Source organism: Antechinus flavipes, chromosome 5 (genome assembly GCF_016432865.1).
Source record: "Antechinus flavipes isolate AdamAnt ecotype Samford, QLD, Australia chromosome 5, AdamAnt_v2, whole genome shotgun sequence".
Classification (NCBI taxonomy): domain Eukaryota; kingdom Metazoa; phylum Chordata; class Mammalia; order Dasyuromorphia; family Dasyuridae; genus Antechinus; species Antechinus flavipes.
Window position 1 is genome coordinate 147,200,770 of NC_067402.1, and position 23,547 is coordinate 147,224,316.

At 35.1% G+C, this 23,547-nt stretch overlaps 1 protein-coding gene across 1 annotated transcript in view; it reads right to left on the reverse strand.

Moving 5' to 3' along the window:
* The window catches only part of GSAP (gamma-secretase activating protein), a 102,331-nt gene that overhangs the window by 35,967 nt on the left and 42,817 nt on the right, over positions 1 to 23,547 (reverse strand). The window contains exons 13-19 of the mRNA XM_051962019.1: positions 21,019 to 21,096; positions 18,299 to 18,376; positions 14,568 to 14,660; positions 14,244 to 14,461; positions 13,346 to 13,415; positions 12,594 to 12,676; positions 6,658 to 6,711 (exon numbers count right to left, since the gene is read on the reverse strand). Coding sequence (XP_051817979.1) covers positions 6,658 to 6,711; positions 12,594 to 12,676; positions 13,346 to 13,415; positions 14,244 to 14,461; positions 14,568 to 14,660; positions 18,299 to 18,376; positions 21,019 to 21,096 — 674 coding nt within the window. The remainder of the gene's footprint in view (positions 1 to 6,657; positions 6,712 to 12,593; positions 12,677 to 13,345; positions 13,416 to 14,243; positions 14,462 to 14,567; positions 14,661 to 18,298; positions 18,377 to 21,018; positions 21,097 to 23,547) is intronic.

Below are 23,547 nucleotides of genomic sequence, written 5' to 3' on the forward strand. Positions count from 1 at the left end.
ATCTGGACCTGTTCACTTCTCCTTAAGTGGCCCAATAAGTCACTTGATTTGAGTTCACAACCAGACTTAATGTAGACACACAATTGGCTTTGAGCCTACTGCAGCTCAAAACTCTCAAGCTCAAGTGATCCATTAGCCTCAGCCTTCCAAAGTAGCAAGGATTACAGGTATGCTCCACTATTCCCTATTCTTTAAAAATTCTATTTTGCAGCTGATTATTGTAGATTTAGAGCAGCTAGGCAGCCCATTAAATAAAATGTTGGACTTTAGATGTGTGTGTGTGTGCACTCCTGAACAAATCACTTAATCTCTCCCAATCTCAACCTCCTCATCTTTAAATAAGGATAATAATGGTACCTACTTCACTGAGTTGTTGTGAGGATCAAATGAGATCACATGGAAAGCATGCTGCAAAAATTAAAGAACTATATAAGTGTAGCTATTACCTGGTACTTTTAGAGATATGATACTATTTACATCTCTCAGTTTTAAGTACTAAATGCACAGATTATGCCTTCAGCCAAGACTTAATGGAGGCTGCAAGATCTTAAGAAATAATAATTTAAAAAAATAAAAACTGGGATTTTTCTTCTCTTTTGGCCTTAAGCCTCAGCCTTTTCAAGTATCAGTCTCTTTGTGCCTCTGTTTTTACTACAATGGAGGATTTATGGGGAAGCATGCACAAGATTTGCATGAGATGTGCTGTCATGTACAATGTTGAACAGCAACAAAAAATGCCAAACTCGTGCTAGGCGCTAGATCATTGTTATGAAGTCACATAAATAGTGACCACCTAAAATAGAAAGTGAGATTATGGGAAAGTTGCTCCAAAGGGGGGGAGAAAAAAAAAAACCTGAGAAATAATTCATCAGATCTAGGAAATTGGCCTTAGGTATGGTTATTTATTAGACCTAAGCTTCAAGAGAATGAAGGTGTTTAGAAAAAGAGAAAGTTAGAAATTCAATACAAGGCCATAGGGTCATAAATTTTACTAACTTAACAAAAGGGCTAGTAAATTAACTATGCCGGAGGCCAATAACCTCATTGTAGAAATAGATTAAAGAACTTCCAGGAAAGAAGCCATAGAGATGTCAGGAAAAGGCCAGTAGAGGTCTCTGCAAAATCAGGAGAGAAAAATCCATCTGGCCACGAATCATTAGAATATTTCCTTAAGAAAGGAGCGGTCCTTTTCTACCAGGGTTCCTAAGACATGAAGCAAAGAACAGAAAGGGGGAAAAAAAAAAAAAAAAGGCTGCTTTTTAAAGCCATGCCAGCCTATCTATGGCTGGAATAATGTCAACACAGAATAAGATACGTGCTCTATAAACTCATCAGTTCTTCACTTCATCTTTTTCGTTTGCTCATTTGTTTTATTTTTCCCTTCATTGCTTTGTTAAACTCCTTCAAGAAGAGATTTGTCCACACCCAGTGTTGTGGAACTAATGGACCAATAAACTACAGAGATGTATTGGAAAATACCTGATAGGTTATTTGATCCAAAACTTTTATTTTATACATTAGGACACTGAATATCAAAGAAGTAAAGTCACTTGCCAAAGTAAACATTTTTTTAAAAATTTTAATAGACATTTATTTAACTTAATAGATATTTATTAAACACTTACTGTGTGCCAGGCAGGCAGTACAGTAGAAAGAGTGCCAGATCTGGAGTCAGGAAGACTCAGCTTCTGAGTTCAAACATGGCCTCAGACACTCCCTAGCTATATGATCCTAATCACTTTACTCAGTTTGCCTCAGTTTCCTCATCTATAAAATGAGCTGGAGAAAGACATGGCAAACCACTCCAGCATCTTTGCCAAGAAAACCCCAAATGGGGTCACAAACAACTGAACAACAACAAAATGTGCCAAACAAAAGAGGCAAAAAACAATCCCTGCCTTTAAGGAACTTATAAACAGTAAATGACAGAGATAGGATTTGAATATACACACCTTCTATCTCCAAAGCCAGCAAATAACACTTCTCTCTGTACCATACTGCTTCATCATCAAAATCACTTGTGATGAAGGACACACAGTGATATCTGAAATATCCCACATCCTAAATCTTGGTTGTTAGTCTGTAAAAGGGAAGAAAACCATCCTGGTCTGGGAACCATTTATATGTATATAGGGAACTGACATGATATCAAGGAAAGAAGTCCTGGATTGTAGGCTTCTTTTGTCACCATCTAGCTGAATGATCTTAATTAAGCAAAATCTACTGTCTGGGTCTCCATCATATCATCAATAAAATGGGGAGGATGAACTAAACTAACTCCCTTTCAAGTTTAATGTGCTTGTTTTATTTCAGAAGGAAATGGTGGCGTAGGAGGAAATTTTAGATAAAGAAAAATCAGCTAAGTTTCATTAGTAGAGAGTTCTGGATAATAGGGCTAGAATCAGGAAGATCAGAATTCAAATTTTGCTTCAGATAAATAGCTGTGTGATTCCAGACAAGATGTTTAACTTTTCTGGGTCTCAGTTTCCTCATCTATATAACAATATAGTCAAACTCAATGGTTTCTAAGATCTAATCTAGGCCTATGATTCTATTTGAGGTGGGGAGGGGGGGGGGAGTATGAGCCAAGGCATAGAGGCAAAAAAATCTCAGAATATGTTTAAGCAATAGCCAATAATCTAGATTAGTTGGAACCTGGGTTCAAGATAAGAGTATGTAGGACATTAAAACTTAGAGGGTGACCTATGTATGAAGGGAAGGGAACAAACATTTATTAAGTTCCTACTATATGCTGCTATGTTGAGTGTTTTAAAACTATTATCTTATTTGATGTTTAAGCTACAAAGGAGTCAGAAAAGGAAGAATAAGACAAGTAGAAGAACTAGAATAGAACAATATTTTTTAAATCAAGCTAAGATAGAATATGAAAGAGAACGGGGGAAGAGTGTCAGGAAGGAAAGAGGAAAGGAAGGAAGGAAGGAAGGAGGAAGGAAGGAAGGAAGAGGGAGGGAGGGAGGGAAGGAAGGAAAGAAGGAAGGAAGGAAGGAGGGAAGGAAGAGGAAATGAAGGAAGGAGGGAAGGAAGAGGGAAAGAAGGAAGGAAGGAAGGAAGGAAGGAGGAAGGAAGGAAGGAAGGAAGGAAGGAAGGAAGGAAGGAAGGAAGGAAGGAAGGAAGGAGAAGGAAGGAAGGAAAGGGGAAGGAAGGAAGGAAGGGAGGGAGGGAAGGAAGGGAGGAAGAGAGGGAAGGAAGGAAGGAAGGGAGGAAGGAAGGAAGGAAGGGAGGAAGGAAGGAAAGAAGGAAGAGAGGGAAGGAAGGAAAGAAGGAAGAGAGGAAGGGAGGAAGGAAGGGAGGAAGAGAGGGAAGGAAGGAAGGAAGGGAGGGAAAGAAAGAAGGGAGGAAGGAAGGGAGGGAAGGAGGGAAAGAAAGAAAGGAGGAAGGAAGGGAGGGAGGGAGGGAAGGAAGGAAGGAAGAAGGAAGGGAGGAAGAGAGGGAGGGAAGGAAGGAAGGGAGGAAGGAAGGAAGGAGGAAGGAGGGAAGGAAGGAAGGGAGGGAGGGAGGGAGGGAGGGAGGGAGGGAGGAAGGAAGGAAGGAAGGAAGGAAGGAAGGAAGGAAGGAAGGAAGGAAGAAGGAAGAGAGGGAAGGAAGGAAGGAAGGGAGGAAGGAAGGAGAAGAGAGGGAAGGAAGGAAGGGAGGAAGGAAGGAAGGGAGGAAGAGAGGGAAGGAAGGAAGGGAGGAAGAGAGGGAGGGAAGGAAGTAAGGGAGGAAGGAAGGAAGGGAGGGAGGGAGGGAGGGAGGGAGGAAGAGAGGAAGGAAGGGAGAAAGGAAGGAAGGAAGGAAGGAAGGAGGAAGAGAGGAAAGGAAGGAAGGAAAGAAGGAAAGGAGGAAGGAGGGAAGGAAGGGAGGAAGGGAGGAAGGAAGGAAGGAAGAGAGGGAAGGAAGAAGGAAGGGAGGGAGGGAGGGAGGGAGGAAGAGAGGGAAGGAAGGAAGGAAGGGAGGGAGGGAAGGAAGGGAGGAAGAGAGGGAAGGAAGGGAGGAAGGAAGGGAGGGAGGGAGGAAGGAAAGAAAGAAGGAAGGGAGGGAGGAAGGGAGAGAAGGAAGGAAGGAAGAAGGGAGAGAAGGAAGGAAGGAAGGAAGGAAGGAAGGAAGGAAGGAAGGAAGGAAGGAAGGAAGGAAGGGAGGAAGGAAGTAGGGAGGGAGGGAGGGAAGGAAGGGAGAGAGAGGGGAAAAGAAAACAAGAAAGAAAGAGAAAGGAAGAAGGGAGGATGGAAGAAAGGAAAAGAGGGAATAAGGGAGGATGGAAGGAAGAGAGGGATAGAGGGAGAAAGAAAAGGAGGGAGACAGAGAAAAAGAAAGAAAAACAATGTATACATACTAGAGATCTGCAGGTTAATGTACAATCTTTCTATTCTTTTATGCTACATGAATATGCTCGTTTTATTTGTTGTTTATTCATTTCAAATTATAAGTTTAAAAAAAAGTAACTCAGAATGAGATGCAACTACACTATTGATTTAAAGCTGAAAGAGGCCTTAGGTTCATTCAAGTATAGCCATTTCATTTAAAGATGTATTAAGGAAAAGTAATGTCAGCACCTAGCATAGAGGAAGTAGGTAAGGGACACCAGGACTAAAAACCTCCAGATCTAGATACTACCAGTCTAAATCACAAAAACTGACTGGCAGACAACTTTAATTGAGAAGGCATCCAGTTACAATCTCTTCAGCAGTGCTGACTCTGGGAATAGTCTCTGTACCAATTTTCATCCTATTCTTGATTCCATCTTAAAACAGGAAAGCAAAGGAGAGGTCATACCTCTTAAAATCTACTCCAGCTACAAGAATAACTAGTAGCTTGTCTCACTTAGGAATAAAAAGTTAGAAAATAATAAATAATAAAAAATATTTAGAGCTAAATGATTAAAAGCCTATTTTTCTTAGAATGAATGAGATGAAAACGAAGAAAGGGAGAAAAAAAATTTTTAAAAGAGGTGGGAAAAGGTGGAAGGAAAAGCTGGGAGTGGCAAAGGGAACATAATAGACAAATTTTTTTTTTAATTTGCTTTTTCCCCTCAGGCAGGACCGATGTCATTTTTTTACAGAATACATTGAAGAGTAGGAAACTATTAGCCAAATTTTTCTCCCTTGTTCTCTTCCCCCATCCCTCTTACAGCCCACACCATAGTAGGGCATCAACTACCCACACTTCTAGCCAGTAACATAGCTTTTCTGTCTATGATTAAATCTCCCTCTTGGGAACCAAAAATCATAACCGCCAAACCCTTCCCCCAGCTGCTATTTTCCCACCCCACTGCATCACAGTGACCTCAAACACTTCCCAGCTTTCCCGCCAGCTGTCTAGGTCTTGGTCTAATATTAGTGTGTCCAAAAGAATCAAAAGTCAATAACGGAAGAAAGCACAGTAAGCTGACATGCGCTGCTTACTGCCAGAAATTGAGATTTCCCAGTACACGCCAGCCTATAATTAACAGGAGGCACTGCCAAAAACAACAAAGGATCTTCAAGGAAACTGTGCTAAAATACTCCCTAGTTTTTAATTACATACATATCCTTCTGTACTCCCTCCTTCTATCTATTGTGCTTGACAATCCTTCTGAAACCACTGGATTCCAGAGACATGAATAGATGCAGTTCATGGGCAGGAAGGGGTGTGCGAGATGATTAGACCAGATCGTAAGCCAAGATTTACAATCTCTGAATGCACTGACAGGCTGTTCTTGTGATGAGAGGGGAGCTGATAGGTCCTAACTTGAGTGTCTGTGATTGTTTCTAAGATGGGCATTTGGGAAATGGCTATGGAAGTGGGGCAGAAAAAGGAGAAACAAGCATGAAGTTTACATTAGGCTTAAATTTATAGGGGTATCAACTCCTCTTCTTTTAGTGGCTCTGATTATCTGATTGGATATAAATAGGAAAATGGAATAGCCCAATGTAGCAAAAAGGGCGAGTGGCTATAAAAGCTAGGCTGATAAAGATAAGTTAAACTCGCATACTTATTATTTTGGCAAAGCCTAGATGTCCACAAAATTAAGAGTAGTAATTAGGTGGTACAATGGATATCAGGCCTGAAGTCAGGATTACCTGAGTTCAAATTTGACCTCAGATACTAGCTGTGTAAACTCAGTTTCCTCATCTATAAAATGGGGCTATTGATAATACCTACCTCCCAGGATTTTTGTAAGGATAAAATGAGACAATAATTGGAAAGTGTTTAGCACAGTGCCTAGCACGTAGTATATAAATATAAGTGCTATACAAATGCTAGCTATTAATGATTCAAATTGAGCTCTCCTGATTTTAGGAAACTATCCTTAATACAGTAACTTTTTAAAAAGGTTATGATGGTTATATAATCTATATTGCTTACTGTCTCAGGGAGGGGACAGAAAAAGAAGGGAAGTATAGAATTTGGAATTCAAAACTTTTAAAAAAAATGGATGTTAAAGATGGTTTTTACTTGTCATTGTGGGAACAGATATTACTACTTATAGCCTAAAAAAAAAAAAAAAGATTATGGTGCTGTATACAGTAGGTTACTCCTCGATTCAAACTGGGCAAGGAGTTCTCCATCATTCTACCCTCTACCATACCTGTTAAGCTTCTTATAACCTTTAATTTTTAACCTTGAAAAGAGACAAGGTCAGTCGCTTTATGTTTCAGATCACCACCAGAGCCTTACCTTCATTAGAGGTAATAAGATCTCTTCAGTCACCAGCGTTACTCCTGGAATTTCCTATAGTCAGAAAAAAAAAAAAATTGTTAAATGTCCATTGACACCAACTCACTACAAGTTGAAGGTTGCAAGGAATGCTTTTCATTCTTTGACATGGATGAGAGACTCTGTACCATTTGCTTTGAGCAAAACTCGGGCTAAACATCATATAATTTTCTAATCTCTATCCAGAAGAAGCTGAAAATAGTTTATTTCTGAGGTCAAACAAGGATATGTTCTCCCAACTCAGGATTAAAATAATCAACAGAACCTAGATTGCTTAAAATATATATGTATATATGGAAAAAAGTTGGAGCAATATGTTTTTAACATAATACCATGTACAATTTTTTTAGATTATCAGGAAATGAAGCAAGTTACATTCTCCTCATCAAATGGTTTAGGAACTGTGCAAACAGGAAACATAGCTATAAAATCAAGAGAAAGTATTTTCTATCTATAAAGATTCTCACAATTGCTTTTCTGATCTTGTTTATATTATTTTATATTGAAGGAGGAGTAGTAGTAGGAGAAGGAGGAGGAGGAGGAGGAGGAAGAAGAGTAACAGCAACAGTAGCAGCAACAGCATACATTTACAAAGCCCTTATGGAATTTGCATTCAAACCCAACCTCAGATACTTACTAGCTGTGTGACCCTGTTATCTGTTTCTTCATCTGTAAAATGGGCTGTAGAAGGAAATGGCAAACCACTCTAATGCCTTTGCCAAGAAAATTCCAAATAGGCACACAATTGACAGAACAAGAACAATCTTGGTCTTACTATGTTCTGGGTACTCTACTAAGAGCTTTATAGTTATTATCAAATTTGCTCCTCACAGCAACCCAGGAGATAGGTGCTTTAATTATCTTCATTTAATAGATGAGAAAACTGAGGCAGAAATAATTAAGTGACTTATGCAGGATCACATAGATAGTAAGTATCGAAAACTGGATTTAAATTCAGACCTCTAGCATATACCCACTGAGCCACCCAAATGCTTTAAATACCTTAAAGATAATCTAGTTTAACTTCCTTATTTTATAAAGAAAAAATGAGACCCAGAGAGAGACCTAGAGAGGTTCTTCAAGAACATAGATTGTAAGAGGCAAAGATAAAAAATTTAACCCATATTCTCTCCCAATCATTCTGCCACATGTCCCCTCTGTCATTAATGGTAAGATTTCTCATATTATAGCATCCTCTACAATAATGCTTGAAGTAAAGAACTGTTCAGATATAGATAGTACCTCCTTATCATTGAAAATACACCATGAAAGTTAATCCTAGGGAGATGAAGGTTTATTATAAAATATACTTCATTTCAAATCCCCCCAAAAGTATGCATTATTTTTAATCACATATTATAAAACTATTTTTAGTCTATTTGTTTAAAAATGTTTTTTATGAAAGATGGAAAAAAAACATTTGTAAGTAAACATTATATACAACTAATAATAGTTGTCAATGAGAATTTAAATATCTACAACTAATATTACTGGCACACAAAATTCTGAAGAAGCAATGCATCCTAGTTTACAAGTCAGTTAATTGATCAATCAATAGCAATTTCTTAAAGACCTATGTTCCAATGTTATAAACATTGTTATGTTTTGGAAATGCAAATAAGGCAAACAATTACAAAAATTATAGTGGTTTAAAGTACCAAAGGAAGACAAAAGAATTGGGATGGAAATTGATCACTCCTTCTACCAGAGCTATGTAAGGAATACTTTAAAAAAAAAGTTATTAAAGTCTCACTGTGGTTTCAAATTATTTATAACATTTTTATTTAAAGATAGTAACAGCTAGGTGGTGCAATGAATAGAGAGAGTGCCAGGCCTGGAGTCACAAAGACTCATCTTCCTGAGCTCAAATCTGACCTCAGACACTTAACTCTGTTTGTCTCAGTTTCCTCATCTATAAAGTGAAATGGAGAAGGAAATGGCAAACCACTTAAGTATCTTTGCCAAGAAATCCCCAACCAAACAGTAAGACACAATTGAAATGACTGAACAAAAACAAAACCTAAGATGATTTCAGAAAGGCCTGGAGAGACTTACATGAACTGAAGTTGAGTGAAATGAGCAGGACCAGGAGATCATTATCTACTTCAACAACAATACTAAATGACGATCAATTCTGATGGACATGGCCCTCTTTAACAATGAGATGAACCAAATCAGTTCCAATGGAGCAGTAATGAACTGAACCAGCTACACCCAGTGAAAGAACTCCAGGAGATGACTATGAACCACTACATAGAATTCCCAATCCCTCTATTTTTGTCCGCATGCATTTTTGATTTCCTTCACAGGCTAATTGTACACTATTTCAAAGTCCGATTTGTTTTGTACAGCAAAATAACTGTTTGGACATGTATACATATATTGTATTTAATTTATACTTTAACATATTTAACATGTATTGGTCAACCTGCCATTTGGGGGAAGGAGTGGGGGGAAGGAGGGGAAAAATTGGAACAAAAGGTTTTGCAATTGTCAATGCTGAAAAATTTCCCATGCATATATCTTGTAAATAAAAAGCTATAATAAAAAAAAAACCTAAGGATAGCAAATCTTATTATCACTAAGACTGCTGGAGAATATAAAAGTAGTAGTAATTAGTATTTATGTAACACTTAAACGTTTGCAAAGCACCTTACAAATATATCTTACTATGTATTACCTCATGACAACCCTGGGAGGTAGATGCTCTTATTTTTTCCATTTTACAAATGAGGAAACTGAGGTAGAGTTAAGTAACTTGCCCAGTATCACACTGCTAGTAAGTGTCCCTGAGGTTTCATTTGAATGCAGGTTTTCTTAACTTCAGGTTCAACATTCTCCAAACTACAGCATTATCTTTCTTTTGTGGGCATAAAAGTCACCATATTGTTTGGTGTCCTTGTAAATATGGTACTGAAGTATTCTTTTTTATGTTGCCATATAGAATCAAGGTAAACCTAATACTTCTTCTGTGGATATAAACCAACAAATCTTTATTTATTGCATATTACTAAGTGCCCCATCAGCACTATGCACATTTGCAAATTTAGGAAATAAGAGGTTAACCAGTGTGTATAATTGCTAAAAACAAACCATTTAAAGTAATACATTAGCTCATTAACTAGAAAGTGGTTAAAAGTGGTTTTCTAAGCAAATTTCTTAGCATATGCAAATATTGAAGTTACATTTTTTATGTCTATTACAATGTGTCTTCTCATTTTCCCAAGAACAAGGCAGAGCCAGACCCTAACCAAGAAGGACATCATCTACAAACCACCATTTTCTTTTATCCACCCAAGTTAGAGGCATTTCTTCCTAAGGTAATTCACTCAGATGATATCCAGCTAATATATGAATATGTAAACTCATATGGATAAGTTAACCTCTCTCTATTTCTCTACATCTTTGGCACTGATAATGAGATATTCAAAAAACTAGGGGAAATAAATAGGGTGATTGGGGAAGGACAAAGATCATACATTTCCTGGCTTCAGTGTGGTTTAACCTGTAAACTTCCTGTTGAATTGCTACAAATTCTGCATTTACTTTCAGAATGTAGTTAAATAAAAGGGATGAAAAGACAGTGGCAAGGAGGAAAATTGCACCATATAGACTGAGAAGTTGGCAACTGTATAAATACAGTCTGAAGTAGGAAAAAGGGCTTTTAGAAATGTGTAAACATTAGGGCTCTACAAAAGTTTGAATAGTTTAGAGATTAACTTATTTTCCATTTTGCTTCAAACATAACTCATATTTACTTTTCAAGGACTATTTTCATATACTAAATTCTGCTCAGAATGACTCCCACTTGCCTCATGAATTCAGTTTAAGCTATTTAATCTGACATTTGAGGCTCTTCACCCAGTCAACCAACAAACTCTAAGAAGTTAGAAGCAGTGTGGAATAATGGACAGAGGTCAAGAAGAATTGGGTTGAAATCCAGCCTCAGATACTTAATGTCTGAGCAACTCACTTAATCTCTCCATGGCTCACTTTTCTCACATGTAATTAAGTTTGAAAATATATGGCCTCTATAGTTGCTTCCAGATCTAGATCTATGACTCTTTGAACTCCCATTTAAGAATCTACTGTGTATAAGACCCTGGAGATACCAATAATAAATGAAAATCAGTCTTAGTTCTCTAGATATCTATAGGTTTTTTGTTTATTTATTCTTTTGAGGCAAATAAGGTTAAATGCCTTGTCCAGGGTCATACAGCTAGTAAGTGCCTGAGGCTACATTTGAACTCAGGTCTTCCACTACTTACTTGTCCCAATGTCTATGTTTTTTAGACATTTTCTCTTACAATACCTCTTCACACATTTCATATCCCAGCAAAAATAAACTATTCCCTGTCTTGCATTCGTGTTCCATACTTTTCCTTCTTTACATTTTCCCTTCCCTTTCTACCCATTGGAATCCTACATATCCCTTAAATTTCAGCCCAAAGACTATTTTCTATGTGAAGATTTCTTTGATTTCCTCAGGAATCTCTTTCCTCCTTAAATTATAACACCTGACCTGAAGATCTTATTCTATTAACATGTAATATTTTTATGTTATAATTATCTGTGAACTTGTCATATCACCTTACTATGTCATAAATTTCATGAAAACATGGCCAGTGTCTTGTTTTACTAATCAGTTTCATTAACTATAAAATGGAAGATAATAATTAAATGAGATAATGGACATAAATAAAGCCCTTTTTTAAAAGGTTATACAAATTTAATCTACTCTTCTCTCTGCAGACATCTTAATGTAGGAGAAAGACCAGCAGGCTTAGAATCATGGTATGTGGGCTTGAATCCTGGCTTTGACATTTACCAGATCTCTCACCATGAGCTAATCATTAAGCTCTATGAGCTTTAGATTCTATATCTATAAAATGGGAATATTTGTATTATATTCTTGATAGGGTTGTTTGAGGGAGAAGAGAGCTTTGTAAACCTTCAAGACAAAGTGTGCTATCTAATCTTTATAACCTCCTCTCTCCCCCCATCCAGCACCTAGAACAGTACTCTATATAAAAAATACATAATAAATGTTGAGTGGAATTGTTAGAGTATAGTATATATTGTATAGTAAGTATAGTAAGAGTACTGTATTTTGATTTAGAGTGCTTGAGTTCAGATCCCCCTCTTTACTACCCAGACAATTCATAATCTCCTTATGTCTCAGTTTCTTCTTTTATAAAATGAGTGGTGGACTGGATGAACTTTGAAGTCCCTTCTAGTATTAATTCTAAAAATGTTAAATGTGAAGAGTTAACATTTAAATCATTACAGTATTCTCAAAAGCTTGGTAACTTCAAATGGATTCCACCTTCTTTGCATCAATCTTTGCCTCAACCACTAACAGTTCAGTCCTGGAATATAAATGCAACAGGAGAAAAAGCAGGGCAGCTTTCAGACACATTGTTTTTACTTCCCTAGTTACACAAATCATCAGTGTTACACTGTGCCCCAAGAGGAAAGGGTTCAGATTCTTCATTTAGACTTCCTAATAGGAAGAGAGTAGATTTGGTTGGATTACATTTGCTTTATTTTTATTTTTATTTTTTTTACATTTGCTTTATAGAAGTTACTTTGTCCCACATCTTGATGCTCCACCAATGGTTGCATTTTTATAAATTACTGAGCCTTATCAAATTGAAGTTTGGGGAACTTTGAGAATGGAGCTATATATTAACTCTGATTTCAGGATAACTTCATGGAACAAAAGAGCACATAAGACAATAATGTCACTGACATAATTAGTGAATAAGAGTGGAAGGAGAGCTATCATTGCTATAGCTCTTCAGCAACACTGATAAGCTCAAATCACATTGCTCTAATACTAAGTATATTATAAAAGCATCTTAATATCTTAGTCATCAAAAACTATACTGACTTACTTTATTCCAAGAATGTAATGAGGAATGTGGAAGAAGTTTATCCATGTTGTTAATATCCAGACAGAATTTCCAGTATAAGGAGGCTAGATAAAAAAAAAAGAGAATGTTTAATTATAACAGTATAGAGGAAGTTGCAAGTCATCAGAAAAACATATTTTCCATGGTCTCTTCCCTCACCTCTGAAAACTGTCCAACATGTTGATTTTAACTATTTATTATACTTTGAAAACTGTTTTTGTGTTAATTATACTTAAGAACTCTATTATATTATACTTAAAAACTGTCAGTTCTTAAGTATAAATTACATACATATGAAACAAATATATTTTAATATTTATTTTGTTCTATGAATTGAAAATGAAATAAAATTTAAATATTAAAAGTAAATTTTAAAATTCAAAAATAAATATACATGATAAATATATTTTTGCAAATTATTTGATGTTTACATAAAACAAAATAACAGAGAAATTTTATGCTATTTTTATGAAAGCAACTCAAGGCTATTCTAAAAAGATTATAACTTATAAAAAAAATCATTTACACAAGACTAGGATCACAACTCATCGATCTCTAAGTAACTATTGATTTCCACCTAGTCACAGGAGAATGAAATTTGATTAGCCACTGACTACAACAGCCAAAATAAAAACACTCCTAAGCATCAATAAACAGACTAGGGTATCATAATTTACTGTGTTCCTGAAAGCAAAAGGATCAAATATTTAAACTGCAGTATCAGCCATACCTACCAATTAAAAATTCCTGAATAGGATCAAATGCATAACAGGTCTTCATGTTCTCAAAAATCCATTGAATAATCTTTAAAGAATTAGGAAGTTTAAAAAAATCTATTAGTATTTTTAGACAAGTCAATGTGTTAACATGGATGATTTTAATTCAAATTTCTATTTAGAATTTTTAAAAAATAGACATATTTCTTTGCCATTTCAAAGGCCCATAATGCAAGATTGTTAGAGGTGAAATTGTATTATAATTCATTCATTTATCGTACAAGTATTTATCCTATTAGGACACCACAACAAAGACAAAAATAGTTCCTGCTCTCAAAAAAAGCTTATAGTCTAAGGAAAATGAAAGTACTTTTGATATATCTATCTAATAAATCCCTTGAGATAAGGTCTAAGAGAGATTTGCCTTAAACTGAATTCCACATTGTAATGGATCTTATTCCATTTATATGATCTATGTCCACAGGTTTAGTATATTTCTTACATGGAGCAAATGCCCAGCCCCATTATATCATAATCACTTTGGTGGCACAGATATTTGAGACTCTCATCATTTTATCAAACATCTACTATGTGTTTATGATTAGCATATAGATATTAAATTTAAATTTAAATTAAGGCATTTATAGATATATAGATATTAAATTTAAATCAATCCAAAGGGAAATCTAGATTGTACATACATCTTTATGGTTCTACTGTTCAGTAAAGTTGAATGAAGGTGCTGTAATTGAGGAGCTTGAGAACAAAGTGGAGAACTATGGTAAGAAGAAGAGATGGGAAAAACTTATCTAACAACTCTCAAATAACAATAACAAGGATATTTTCAACTACTGAGAAGATTCACAATGGTTTGCTATTCCATGTCTACATTTTAAAGTACAAGTTCCATTCTAACCTGGACTTCTAAGACTCTTAGATTCCTGCCTTGTACCAGCAGGCAATTCAACACAGCCAATCTTTCATAGTCCAAAGGGCTGCTCCATAGGAAATGTAACAAAGATGACTGGTTAAAGCTCACTTTAAAGAGCTTTCCAGAGCACCAGTCCCAAGCCAAGGCCCCTGAGAGTGACTGTAATGGAGCATCAGGAAGCAAGTTCATCTTTTCATTCTTGCCTAGGGAGGAAGGCAGAGGAAAAGAAACGGAATCAACAAAGGCAAGAAACCACCATCACTTAACTAAATATGAGGTGTCCATTTTTTTAAAAAATTGGCACTATACCTGTAATAAACAGACTGTGGCACATCAAATCAGGATGCTGAGTGTTAAGAAGATGAAAGAAATGGCCAGGCAGGTAAACAGCCACATAACAGTCTGTCAAAAAGAAAAACATTATCTTTGTTGTTGTGAAATCAGAGTTCAGAGCTTTTTAGATGAACATCAATTCAGGAATCTGGTATTAACCCCAAAAGAAAGATTGTCGATTTTTTAAAGCAATATCACAAAACCACAGACCTCTTATCAATTTAGAGCCAACCACTTGATGAAGATGAGGGTAACAACAGTAATAATGGATAATTACATAGTGCTTTAGAGTTTGCAAAATACTTTATAAAAATTTATCTCATTTGAAACTGTAAGGTTATTACAGATGTATTATGAGCCCCATTTTACAGATCAGGAAATCAAGGATTAGCATTCATATACCCTTTTTTGGTTTTGTTTTGGTGAGGTATGTGGGGCTAAATGACTTGCCCAAAGTTACACAGGTCCTCCTGACTTAAAAGCTGGTGCTCTAGCCAATGTGCAATCTAGCTGCCCCCTTATTTGTCAATAGATGAAATAAAATCAGAAACAACTGAATTTGCCTACTTTTTGATAAACTCCAAAACTTAAAATTACTTTAGGAAGAAGCTCCCATTTTGTAAGAATTTTCAGGAAAGCTGGAAAGCAATTTAGCAGAAAGTAGAGCTGGATCAAACAAAACCTCAAAGCCCATTTGTTTAACACTCTCATTTTAGATACAAAGAAACTGAGGCCCAACGTACTTACCTTTATAAGTAGTAAGCAATAGAGGTGAGATTTGAATTCCAGAATCAGTGATCTCTCCCCTATACCATGCTGTTTCTTATAACATAACACCAAAAAAAAACTCAAAAAGGATACATAACTTTAATATAAAAGGTCAAACCATACAAACAAGAAAAACCCCCAAAACAATAACTAAAAGAGAACCAGATGGGATACCTGTCACCATTTTGGGTAGGAAAAGGGTTTTTAACCAAAGAATAGAAGCAAACATAAAAGATAAATTAATTTTGATTATATGATATCAGAAAGTTTTTATTCAAATAAGTACATACAGAACAAGAAGGAAAGCAATTGATTTTGATTAGGAAAAAATCTTTGCAATAAATATCTCTGATAGGAATTTGCTATTCAAAATTTATAGGTATTTAGAATGCATACACAGGGCAAAGATCCATTTCCCCACTCAGTACAGAAGAAGTCAAAGAACCTGAACATTCTTAAAAGTATTGAACTCTATTAACAAATATGAGAGATTTCTCCAAACAACTAATAAGAAAAACAAAATAAATAAGCTGAAGAATTCACCTTATACCCAGCAAACTCCTAAAGCTGTGATTTGGAATGTACCCTCCTCTTCCCCTCTGCCTCTTAGTTTCCTTAGCTTACTTCAAGATTCAGCTCAAATCCCTTCTTCTGAAGATCTTTCCTGCTGTTCCTTGTCAAGCCCATCCTCTCCTCCTAATTCCTAGGACCTTCCAATTATTCTGTATGCATCTTGAATGTTTCCAAGTTAGTTATTTGTTTCATTCCCCATTAAAATGGGAGCTCCTGGAAGGCAAGGACTAGTTGTGCTTTTCTTTGTAAGCTCAGCATATAGCAAAATGAGTAGTCTATAGTAAGGGGTTATAACTTTGCAGAAGAGAGTGCAGCTGATGACTTTGTGTAGCTCTGCCTCACTTAAAATCTAATTCATGTGCAAATCATGACATCACCCCCATGATGTCATTGGTCCTCTTTGAGAATGAAAGATGAACAACAACAATGAATGCTTATTGATTAATAATCTCACAAGTGATTATGAATTCCAAAAAAGTAAAAAAATAAAAAGAATGGTTTGGCATAAAACAAAATATTGATAGGCACATTTTATTTATGATAGCAAAAACTGGAAGCAAAATGAATGTCCATCATTTTAGGGATGAATAAATAAATTATGCTATATGAATGGAATGGAATATTACTCTAATAAAAAGAGAAACATGAGATGACTTATATGAAAAAATACAAAGGAAAATAAGCAGAACTAAAGAGATAAATAGATTATAATAACATAAAAAAGCAACAAGAAAGGCAAATGAACTCAGGATTAATTCAATTAACTATATTGAAACCTGATGACTGACTGACTATACAAGCCTGTTATGGGATGAGGACAGATATATTTGCTGCATTGGACGGTTGTACTTGACTATGTTTGTTAGCAAGGGAGTGTGAACAAGTATGGAGATGGGAGATAAATGCTATACAGGATGATATGAAATCCACAAATTGTGGATCCTATACCTATGAAGTGCATCATGACTGAAATTACAGTTTTTAAACTATTGCTATATCCCATATGTGACAGATTAATTTTATAAATACAGTTAATACTACAGATAATAACTTTTACTCCTAAATTAGGCTGCTTTACCTATCTAAAGGAATGCAAAAGATTGGGAAAGAGCTAGACATTAGACATCTCTGCTTTATTTTTCCCTTCAGACACTTCTACTTTGAACAAATTACTTAACTTCTTAAGTATTCTAGGCAGCTCTCTAAGACTATAGGATTCAGAGAAGGTGCCAATCTTTATTGGTTGAAGGAATTTTCTCAACTGAAGTTCGTTTTATCAATAAAATAACAAATCCAGTATATCTTCATATCTGCAGCTCTCCATTTCCCTATATAGATATGTATGTATTTTTACTGTCTGTGGGAGGACATGTGTCTTTCTGTCTCTCTATGTCTCTCTCTGTCTCTGTTTCTCTCTTTCTCTGTCTGTCTCTGTCTGTCTCTGCTTCTCTCTCTCTCTCTCTCTCTCTCTCTCTCACACACACACACACACACACACACACACACTCACACACATATACACATATACACACACACACAGACTACCAATCTTGCTCAGGCTAGAAAGGCAGCTCACTTATGGGTCTGATCCCTAAACTGATGAGCATGGAAACTTTGATTTGCTTCTTATCCAATCTAGGCTGATTTGTCACTCTTTATATATCTTAAGGATCCTCTGGTCTTGGAGTCTGATCATACTGTTACCAGATTTGTGTGGTCACCCAATCAGTTTTAGGTATTTCAGAACATCTAGTTTAAGTGATCCACCATCCTCTCTCTTCCCAAATATCAGAGACTAGGCATGTGCCACAATACTTAGAATCTAAGTTGTTACTTAATCCCTACTCTTCTAAAAACCATTCAAATTAAAACCAAAAATGTCTTTTCCCAAATTCATATGATGAAAAAGCTCCAAGATGAACTGTGACTCCAAGCTTTCTAAAAGTCTCTTATGGTACTACAGATAACATATACTGACTATATGATTCTAAACTTATTTTCTATAGACCGTTGGCAAACATTTTATTTGTTGCTAACATTTTTACATTATCTTTGAGAAATCAGAAACATTCATGGTATGATCCCTTCATGACTATTACCCTAAAATCATAGGAGGCCATACAGCCCAGTTTCTAGATTAAAAAGGGAATGACTTTTTTTCCAAAATGTTCCCAGCTGGTTAACCTCCTTCAGGGATTTGGCTGAGATTTCATAAGTCAATGATTATAGTAGAAATAATAGCAGTCCCAAAGTGACAGTGTAATTGCAGAATTTTTTTTAAAAAATGCTCTCTGGAAGACTAGAGAATATCATCTATTTGACAGGAGGAGGGAAAATGACAAGAAAGCTGCAATTCAATCTCCTACCTAGATTAAGAAAAGTAATATCCTTTATTGATTGATACTCCAGTGTCCCAAGATCAACAGTGAAGGTCTTGCTATACCCTAAGGAAATAAAATATGAGACAATTTATGCAATACAGAAGAGATTATAATATATTAAAACTTCTACATAAGAAAGATACCATTGCATAAAAAACTGTAAGCATTTTGTAAAATATAATACAGGGTAGAACAATGGTATTTTAACTTTATAGTTCTATACTATCCACTAAAACCCAGCAATACATTCAGTTTGTCCTCTGAGTATATCTACAAGTAAAATGTTATAGCAATCTCAAAAGTCTTATCTCCTACTTAGCATTACTTTAATTTTTAGAGAATAAATTTCTGAGGGATCAGATATACCTATGGCAACCAAAAAGCCTGCATTTTCTAAGAAACTTTTAAAATAAAACTTTTTTTAAAAAAAGAGAAGTTAGTTTTATCAAAGTTTCACAAAAAGAACTATTTTTTTGTTAGGCCATATCCATGACTTGGAGGGCATGTACATTTATTCCATTGTTCACTGTCATCAATAGCTGATTCTTGGTCAATAAGACTCTATAAAACTGTTCTCTTCTTTCCCCTAAGGTGTCACTTCTAGATTGAAAAAATGCTGTCAGGCCATTCACATAAATCACAACAATGCTGAGTTTATTAAGTTTTATTCTCCATTTTTCTTACCCTGACATTTCAGGTGATTCCCTCCATTGGTTTCAAATTTTAAAATGTGATTAAGTTATTGAAAACTTTTCCCATAGATCCAAACCATAAAAAGTAAAGACATTTATTTTGTATTTTTAATTTATACAAATATATTTGGATCCTAATTTACTTTTACTCTCCTACCATGGAAATATTTTTCTATCATGGAAAACTGAGCAAGATGCAGAATGGCTGAATCCAAAGCAACCAAAAAAATTTACCAAGATATACTCCGAAATTATTTTATTTCAACCCATCATTAGTCAGCCATAGCCCATCCTAAATACAAGCTATAAAAATTTGTAACATTCCTCAGCATTGATTTCTCTCTAAATTGATAGTTAATAACTAGCAGGACACTTATCTGCTAAGTCAATCCAATGAATACATTTTTGGACTACATTTAAAAATTTTCTTCATTTATTGATTTTTGTGCCACAGATTTCTGACCTGTGAGATAAAAATAAATTGACCGATTGACCTATAATAGAAGATGAAAGAATTAACTTTTAATTACAGGAGGTAGGAACTAGCTCCGCAATTTCATCAATAAAGAGAACTTCCAGGTGAGAACATTTTGCAGGACAGCATCTTCTCTGAAACTTATAGCCTAAAGTACAGGAATTAGAATCAGGAAGTTGTTGTTCAGTCATTTTCAGTCATACCTGACTTGAGATTTTCTTGGCAAAGATGCTGGAGGGATTTTCCATTTCCTTTTCCAGCTCATTTTACATATGAGAAAACTTCAGCAAATGGTGAAGTGACTTGTCCGGGGTCACACAGCTAGTGGCTGAGGCTGGATTTGAACTCAGGAAAATAAGTCTACCCACTATCTCACTGTTCTATCCACTGCACCACTTAGCTACCCACACAGTACTTAACTATAAGGAAGTAAATATTACTAAATTTTTACTCTCATTCTGAGTAACAGTAAGGCTATCTGAAGAAACATTTGAATCCAAAAAAAATTATGCAAGATCACAGGATAATTAACAATAACCAAATATTTATTTTTATTGTACTTCAGAGAACAGTTACTCATTACTATGAAAACTACCAACACCAAGAAACTAGAAAACATTGGAAAGACTAAAAAAATATGATTATAATGAAACTTTTCCCATCTAGATCCAAGTTTCTTCTACTATTTTGGAAAAATAACCAAATCAAAGTAAATAATCCAAGAACAAACTGGCATTCTACTGGACAACACCTTGCTCTCCAAGGTAAAAGGAAAGTAATTTTACTTCCACCAGTTCCACTTTTCTCATCTGTAGAGTGGGAATAAGAATAACTACCTCTCAGGAGTGTTGTGAAGATATAAACCTTAACATGTTACACAAGTATCAGTGATTATTATTATTACTATCTTGTGTTTTCCTCCCTCGAAACCCTTTCTCATATTTCCCCCCCCTCCATTCCAAAATGCCTATTTCTATTCCAAATATGCTATGCAAGGCCCTTTATGAATAATCACTTCTTCCACGAAGGATTTTCTAATCTACTATCCCCTCTAGTCTCTCATAAAACTGGAAATTATCTTTCCTTCACTTCTCAAAGTTCAGCATCCTCTTTTGTATTTAAAATACCATTAACATGATGTTAATGATGTTATATTTATCCATGTATATGTTATTATCCTTTACCAGAATGAGTTAGATAAGTGCAGAGTACTGATCATTGAACCTGAATCTGGTTAAACTGAGTTCAAATCCAACTTCAGAAACTACTAGCTCTATCACTTAGGCTCTGTCATCCTCAGTTTCCTGGAAAATTAGAATAATAATGGCTATCTACCATACAAGGTTTTCTTGAAGATCAAAAGAAATGATATTTGTAATGTGCTAAGCACAGTATCTGGCACATAGTAGGTTTTAAAAAATTTTATTTGTAAACCAATCCTTTGAGAGAATCTAATTTATCTTGGTGTTTCTTCTAGTCTTAAGCAATGTGCTGCATAGTGGGTATTTAATTTATTCAACAAATATCCAGTAAATTACCTTTATGGAGGTAAAACACTAAATATGTAACTTGCTTCTGCACATCCGATTTCTTGTTGTAACATACACACAAACTTCCTAGAAAGGAAACAGTAAACAATGATATTACAAACAGACTTGTATCCTAAAGAATACACAGTTAATCAAAATTACTTGAAATAATGCTTTTCTAGATGTTCTCTTATTCTATAGACAAATACCCTTTTGTTATACTGAGCATCTCTAATCTGGACAGAAAAGATCAACTAAATAAGCTGTAGCTGGAAAGAAGCTAACAGATATACAATGCAGGGTGTGTTGAATCAGCTGGATTCAGCTTGCAAGAACTGATGATTAAATTTTCATTGTAAGCATTTACACCTGGGAAATAGACATATGCTACATATCAAAGCTTGATTTCTTGTTTTGTTAATTTCTAAATTTAAGGAAGTGATGAAGAAAATGTTAATAATGTAGATTAGACTTAAAAGTATACTTTTTAAAAAGTATACATGTATACTTTTTTTGAAGATTGGTTTTTAAATATTTAACAACATACCATTACATATAATATACAAATCCAATTATTTTGATGAATATGAAGCTAGTTGATGGGCTTTAAATATAGTTTCTAGTTTTATGTATGACTACCTCTTGGGTTTATTTTCACATTATTTGTGCTATATCCATTATTAGACTACATAATGACTGAGTTCATGTTTTTCCATTTCCTCTAACTTTCCACAGAGCCTTGAATAATCTTCATGAAAAGAGTGAACTCAAAAAATATAGTGAATTGACACATGATTTTTTTTCAAATCCTAGGAATAATATAAATCTATTCTAAGTCTGAGAAACAAAAAGATGAATCTGCACTATCTGCTTCCATTAACACAACTCATTAATCTTACTGGAGGTTTTTTCTGTTTTTTTTTTTTTCTTTTAAAAAAAATTCCACAGACTGAATGCCTCATCCAACAACTGAGGCTTTTGTTCTCTCTTTATAAGCAGATTTGACTTGAGTGATACTTCTGTACTTCATCTTAACCAGAATACTTACTATTCCAAGTTAATATTCTGTATTTTAAAGTTACATTTGCACCCACAGGCCCTATGCAATTGAAAGAAATAAAACGCTTCTACTCTTTCTGGTCTGGTCACCAAAGTAACTCAAAGGCTTCCAAACCATTCTGCCTTCAGAAGAATGCATGAAAAAAAAATAATCTAATCCTCGTTAAGAATATTTTAAACTTATATAACTTAAATCAATGGTTAAATAATAGAAGCAAAATTGCATCAGTTCTGATAAATGATACATAAAACATTATGTAGAGACATTTCTTCATCTGTAAAATGATAACAGACTAAGAAAAAATATCATATACCTTTTAGTTGGAAAAAACCTCAGAAGCCACCTAATCCAACACATGCCTGAAAGGGAACTAACTCAACAAAATCCCAACAAAAGGTTTGAAGACCTCTCTAAAAAAAATTCTGGCTCCAATACTGCCCAAGGCTGTCCATTATAGCTCTAATTGTTAGAAAGCTTTTTATGCTGGTTCTACCCTCTGGGATATGTCTGCACATTTTCCATATGGTAACTCTTCAAATAATTTAAGATCCCTCTCAAGATTAAATAGCTAATCTAACCAGTCCTTTTAGGGTCTCAAGCCTCTTCACCATCCTAATAACATTCTTGTAGACACCCTACAGATTGTTAATGCACTTCCTAAAATATAGTTCCCAGAACTGAACATGATGCTCTAGATGTGGTTGGATCAGGGTAAGATACGTGAAACTATTGCTTCCTGTATCCTGAATACTATGCCTTTCAATGCAACTTAAGAAATTTTTTTATTTTTATTTTGTTTTGTTTTTACTGTCATGTCACTTGGCTAACTCATATCAAGCTTATAAATCACTAAAGCCCTCTGATCTTTTTCACATAAATTGTCATCCAGCCACAACTCTTGTTCTTGTGCAGTTGATTTTTTAACTCAAACATAGAACTCTGTATCCACCTCCAGTAAATTTTATCTTATTAGATTCAGCCCACTATTCTGGACTATTAAGAATTTTCTGGATCTTCATTCTGTTGCCCAGTGTGTGAGCTATTCTCCCCTTTGTGTCATTTTAAAATCTGATAAGAACATTAAAAATGTAGTCATAGAGTGCAGAAAGCCAAAATTAGACCTTTCACCTTCAAATCCTTAATCCATGAATTTGTTACCTACTCCTTTCTATTCTTCCTATTTTATGTCAGAACTTAGGCTTTATCCACATTTACAAATTCTTCTGATTGTGACCATCAAACCTATTTTTGAGCTTTGCTCTAGATTCTACCCAATAGTTGCTGCTATATTCTACCATGCCCTACCTCCATCCAAGGAACCCAAAGAGATGAATGCTTCATATTTCTAATTTTTCACCAATAACATGTAATGCCTAAGTCCTAGACCATATATATTACATTGAAGTATAAGAAAGAGAAGACAGCAAAAAGAAATGATGTCCAAATACCCTTTCCTCAATCATTATGTCAAAATACAT